Below are 5,843 nucleotides of genomic sequence, written 5' to 3'. Positions count from 1 at the left end.
TTCCAGAAACTGAACATTTTCTTTAACTTTTGTTCGAGATAATCACATTGTGAATATCAATGAGAGTGCCTGCAAGGTCTTTCTTACATTAATATTGGGCAGCCAAAGCTTGTTGCTGGAATAACTGTTCATGATTTAGCCAGTAGACGGAGCAATAGATTTGTAAATTTCAAGTACCGTGCAATTTTCCTTCTTTCGAAGCAGTCCCTCGGATTCAAGGATGACTCGCTTCCTTTTAGTTTTGATCAGGAGCCTTTAAAAAAAAACACAATGTTGTTTTATACTTTCTGATTCCTCAGTCAGTCAGAAGATAATTTTGGTAGACAAATCTCCCAGGACATGAGCAAATACTAACTTTATTATTTTTAACTTAGGACATAGAAATATCACACATCCTCTTGGATAAAGTTCAAAAATTTAAGAAGAGTATTAAATCAATAATCCAAACAGGAATGTTTGAGTGTGAATGAGTGAGTGGAGTCAGGCTGTTTTCGCAATGGGGTCTGCATGTTTTAACTATTTGAAGTGCAACAAACCATTACATATTCCACTCCCACTCATTGACCCCAGCAGACCCTTTTACCAGGGCCATGTCAATACGGTTGATGGCTTTCCTATGTTGCTCTGACCTAGTCAGTGGGAGGGAAGTGACTGCTGACAAAGTTAGGCACAGAGGTTAAAATTGTCCTTGATACACAAGGAACTGCAGATTTATTTAGTTTGATTTACAGATACTGTGTGGAGACAGGCCCTTCAGCCCACTGAGTGCACGCCAACCAACGATCACCCCGTACACTAATTCTATCCTACAAACTAGGGGCAATTTACAGAAGCCAATTAACCTACAAATCTGCACGTCTTTAGATTGTGGGAGGAAACCAGAGCACCCAGAGAAAACCCACGCGGTCACACGGAGAACGTACAATCTCCGTACTGACAGCACCCGAGGTCAGGATTGAACCCGGGTCTCTGGCGCTGTAAGGCAGCACTCTACTGCCACGCCACCATGCCGCCCTAAACCTTGCTGGAACATTGAACGGAACACAAAATGCTGGAGGAACTCAGCAGGTCTGGGTCCGGCATGCAAAGACAACCAAACACAACAATAGTTGTGGTCCTGAAAAGAAGAATGTACAAGAATGCAAATCTTCCAGCAAATATGCTGAGGAGCATATACTTTGTGTTTTGCTTCAAAGAAATACACTAAAAATACCCACTATCTCACCATCTTAAATAAAAACAAAATATCAACAGCTCTGTCCTGAGCCTCCTCCACGGTCAGATGAGGCCACGCACAAATTGGATGAACAGCACCTCATATTTTACAACCCAGTGGTATGTATGTTGATTTCTCTAATTTCAAGTAATTCCAGCATTTCCTCCCACCACCCTCCCCCACCCTAGTCATCCTGCTACTTACACTGTTCGCATCCTTGTATCCCTTCGATACCACCTCTTCCCCAGCCAACAATGGACCATTGTGGGCTCCACTCTTCCTTGGTCATCTGTTGCCAGCCCTGCTTTGTTCTGGCCTTTTCCTCCTCCAGTTCACTCCCCCCTCTACTTTCAGTTCTGACCCATCCCTTTTCTCCAGAGATGCTGACTGACCCACTGAGTTACTCCAGCACTTTGTGTCTATCTTCAACCTATATTCAAGGATAGGTGATGTTAGCACCTGGCTGTTTAAACCCAAACCTAGGTCTGCATATTATACAATGTAATATTGTACATACTTGCATTGCATATTAAAAAAAACATCAACATGAAACTAAGGAATATTTCCAGCTTTAAGAAATGTATGAAAGATAGACACAAGGTACTGAAGCAACTAAACGGGTCAGGCAGCATCTCTGGAGAAAAGGAATAGGTGAACGTATTGGGTCAAGACCCTTCTTTAGGCCAAGTCAAGGGAGTGGGAAACTGGAGGTATGAGGAGGTACAAAGAACAAAAGAATGAAAGGTGTGAAAAGAACAAATCAAGGCCAGCAAGGATGGTCAAGGAAAGGCAGAGCCCACAATGGTCCATTGTTGGCCATGGCAGAAGTGATAGCGAGGGAGTATGAACATTGAAACTAAACAGGATGACGGTGAAACTAGTAGGGGGACTAGGGTGGTGGAGGGACGGTGAGCGAGAGAATGCAAAGGTTATTTAAAATGAGAGCAATCAATATTCATACTGCTGGATGTAAGCTGCGAGAGGAAATATGAGACGCTGACCCTCCAAATCGCCTCACTCATACAGTGGAGGCCCGGGACAGAAAGTTCAGTAAAGGATTGAAAAGGGGTTAAAGTGTGTGTCTGTGGGTTAATTTTAATCGTGGATAATAATTGCACACTTTGCAGTTACAATTTTCTTTCGAGAAGATAAGTTATTTTTTTTATAAATACATAATCAATTCCGGATCTATCCTCGCAATCTTCACTTCCTTTTAAAATTGAAACGGTACAGATGGATGGTTTTGCATTAAGGGAAAATTATTCCTGCCGTTGTCATAATTAAGGACAGCTATCAACAGCCATAACATGCTACAATCCTCGTGACTTGGTCTCATCCGGTCCCAATCTCAGACGTTGTTTTGTGTTTACACCTCCTGCCCATCCCCTGGATTTGGCAGATATCTCCCGTCCGGATAGGGGCGTTCTTTCATTCTGCTAGAAGCCGATTCCCTCCTCGCCAGAAATGGTTTCATCCGGAGCCAGGTATAAGAAGCAGAGCGAAGCGAACAACGTTCACACTGCCTTCTACTTGGATCGAGCAAGCTTCGAAGTGGAAAGACAAAACAAAAAAACACAAGCAAGTAACGCTTTATATTTTGTCCCTCCCTGAATGAAAGCGGCGGTCTCTGCGCTTTTGGCACTTTCGGAGTATTTGAGTTAAGGCATTGGTGAATGAGACGGCTGCAGCCACCTGTTGTTCAACTCTCAGTCGCTCGAAGTAGTTCACAGCAATGAATTCAACGCTGGTGAATGAGACCGCCAGCCTTGTGTACACGAACCGTAGCGACACCTTGGATGCCATCATTAGATGCTGTGGCAACAACTTCTCCTCGGTGGTGACTGGCGAAGGCTTCGTGTTGACCGCTCCGGACGAGAGAAACCTCTATACCATGAGAGTGGTCCAGATCGCAGTGATGTGCGTCCTGTCTCTCACCGTCGTTTTCGGGATCTTTTTCCTCGGTTGTAATCTGCTGATCAAATCAGAGGGCATGATTAACTTTTTAGTCAAGGATAGAAGACCTTCCAAAGAGGTGGAAGCCATCATTGTCGGTCCATATTAACAAGAACCACCGCCAGAAATATATACATATATTTTAACTCAAGGATGAGGACGTCTGAGGCTGCTGACAGCGACTCTGCCTTGTACTCTGGTACCAAACTAGTAAGGATTACAGGGACTTTGATCAGTATTTTGAGCTTCGGAAGAGGAAACCAAGCACCCGGGAGCGGACCCGTCAGCGTCTGGTTTAATAAGAGGACTTTTGGTGAGAAATATAAGGGGAAATGTTGGGCTTTTCTGCTGGCATTGACTATACACACACCCTGTCTGAAGCCATTTGCCAATCCCTATCTGTGGCCAAATTTGATCAACTGAGGAATGTCCAGGAACCGCTGCACAGGTCGAGGGGAGCAGCTCACTGGCTACTAAAACGACTCTACCGGCCGCTAAAGTTGTAGATATAATCGCCTTGTCTATCGATATTTTTGTAAAATAGTTATTCCTTTTATTGGAAATCGCCGGTGTACCTTGTCGCTTACATAATTTTCCTACAAAGAACATTCCAATCCGTTCACTGGCAAAATCATATAAATGTCCAAGTGTATTTTCAACGTTGGTTGTATAAATTGCAATTTAATAGGAAACCTCTATTTCGGAAGTGTCAGGCTGAGTCACTGAGCCCATAGCATGCATTCGCACTGGTGACAGAAGGCGTCTATAGCATTTTGTATTGCAAAATATAATTAAAAAGTATACATTTATTTTGGGGTTGTTATTCGCTAACTTGAGACGGGTTTTGCGTTGAGTTGTTGATCGTAGATAGAAATGGAAAGTTGTTTCAGCTGCTGGGAAAGGCAGTGAAGTAGCAATCGGTGCTCCCTGGAGCAGTGCTAATGCTTCAGTGAAGCCTTTCTGAAGCTGAGTATCTGAACGCGGCGAAGGGAATGAAGACTCGACAGCGAAACTGAGTTTTGAGATTTTAACCCTTTGTGGATTCGGATCAGAAATTGGGAGTTGCTGTCATAGTAAAGGGCGACGAGTTCACAGTGAAACTTCGCCCTGGAGATGTTAAATAAACAGTCGAGAGTATTTACGGCTGAAAAGGACACTGCAAGCTGTAAAACGGGACGCTCAAATGATTAACTCGTGGGTGAGAATACCAAACACTTTATAGTTTGAAGAAGGGTCTCGACCTGAAACGTCACCCATTTCTTCTATCAGAGATGCTGCCTGTCCTACTGAGTTATTCCAGCATTTTGTGTCCCTCTTCGGTGTAAACCAGCATCTGCAGTTCCTGCATACACACCTTATAGTTTGTGTTTGTTTCCCTCTGCTGTGGTATCGCTTTGTATGAAGGGAGCGGATTTTGTTGTTAATACTGAATAAAAGAAAAACAAAATATATCATTTAGATCGTGGTTGGGCCTGAATAATAGAAAAGATCAGTCTGAAGAAGGGTCCCGGCTCGAGTCGTCACCTATCCATATTCGCCAGAGCTGCTGCCTGACCCGCTTACTTCAGCACTTTAGGTCGATGTTTTTGTTTGTAAACCAGCATCTGCAACTCATTGTTTCCACAGTTTATCATTGCCTTCTATGCGGACAGGAAGGCGTGAAGAGGCGGTCTCTAGAAGCGGGCTCTCCAAATCTCATTTGCAAAATCCAAATTGCTATTTCAACATGTACAGTCCGTAGATATGGATGCAACAAAACATGGACTCGCGTGTTCCTGGAAATACTGATTCATAATCTATTACATTATTTGCATGTATCCTTAGCACACAAAAACATCAGATAGCGAACACACTTATTCCAGACAATTCTTGTAACCATCAGCAAACGCTGACTTTAACAGAATAAATGTGTATCCATATTCCATGTTCTATTGAATGGTAATCTGGAAATGGTTAGTTTAATTAGTGAAGACGCAGTTACAGTATTACTTCGTCTCATGGCAGAGCTGTATGTTGGCGCCTTGGGTACACAACCCAGACAAAGATTTAGGTACACGTTTTGTTTTTATTGCGGTATTTTTTCATGAATGGAAATTTAGTTATTCCTGGGTCGATGGGAATAACTCGAAGGACAGGAGGTGGGATTTGGGCGAAAGAAAACGCTTTCAGTAAATAGGAGTTGACCACCCTTGAGACAAACAATAATGCCTCGATCACAAATGCGAATAATCGGAGTATTTTTACCACTGGGTGAATTTAACATCAACAAAAGGGATTAAAGATCCGTTTAGTCAACTGGCAACGTTCTAAGAAATACAAGAGCTTTTATCCTTGTGATCTGACCCCGGCAACACCACGAAATAACATTGACCAGTTTCTTTAGTGTTTCCATCAATTCACTGTTCTAAACATTGCCAACAGGATTTATCATCCGGGGGGGGGGGGGTTAATCCAACAATTGCGAAGTGCCCTCATCTTAAAATAAGTACATTGTTTTCCTCGTTTCAATACAGTTTCTAAATGAAAGCTTTAATGTCACCTCCTTTCTCAATCAGTGGATGATGCCTTTTACAACTTAAAGGATATCAGTTCGAGATAATATATGGCATGAGCTCGTTAGTTTAGCGTTTTGAATTAATTATCGATTACCATTCAATAAAACATGGAATATGGA

General features: G+C 42.8%; 1 protein-coding gene across 1 annotated transcript; it reads left to right on the top strand.

Moving 5' to 3' along the window:
• The first annotated feature begins 2,612 nt into the window (after window positions 1–2,612).
• Window positions 2,613–3,978, top strand: rprm (reprimo, TP53 dependent G2 arrest mediator homolog). Its single transcript, XM_033024063.1, has one exon. The coding sequence runs from the start codon at window positions 2,949–2,951 to the stop codon at window positions 3,276–3,278; it is 330 nt and encodes a 109-aa protein (XP_032879954.1). The 5' UTR covers window positions 2,613–2,948; the 3' UTR covers window positions 3,279–3,978.
• The last annotated feature ends 1,865 nt before the right edge of the window (window positions 3,979–5,843 follow it).

The sequence above is a fragment of the Amblyraja radiata genome, chromosome 7 (assembly GCF_010909765.2).
Source record: "Amblyraja radiata isolate CabotCenter1 chromosome 7, sAmbRad1.1.pri, whole genome shotgun sequence".
In the NCBI taxonomy this organism is placed as follows: Eukaryota; Metazoa; Chordata; class Chondrichthyes; order Rajiformes; family Rajidae; genus Amblyraja; species Amblyraja radiata.
Note: the sequence above shows the minus strand (reverse complement) of the source record. Positions and strands in the feature narration are given on the sequence as shown.

Excerpts from the sequence above, each read along its gene's own strand:
- rprm (XM_033024063.1), top strand. The coding sequence starts at position 2,949 with ATGAATTCAACGCTGGTGAATGAGACCGCCAGCCTTGTGTACACGAAC.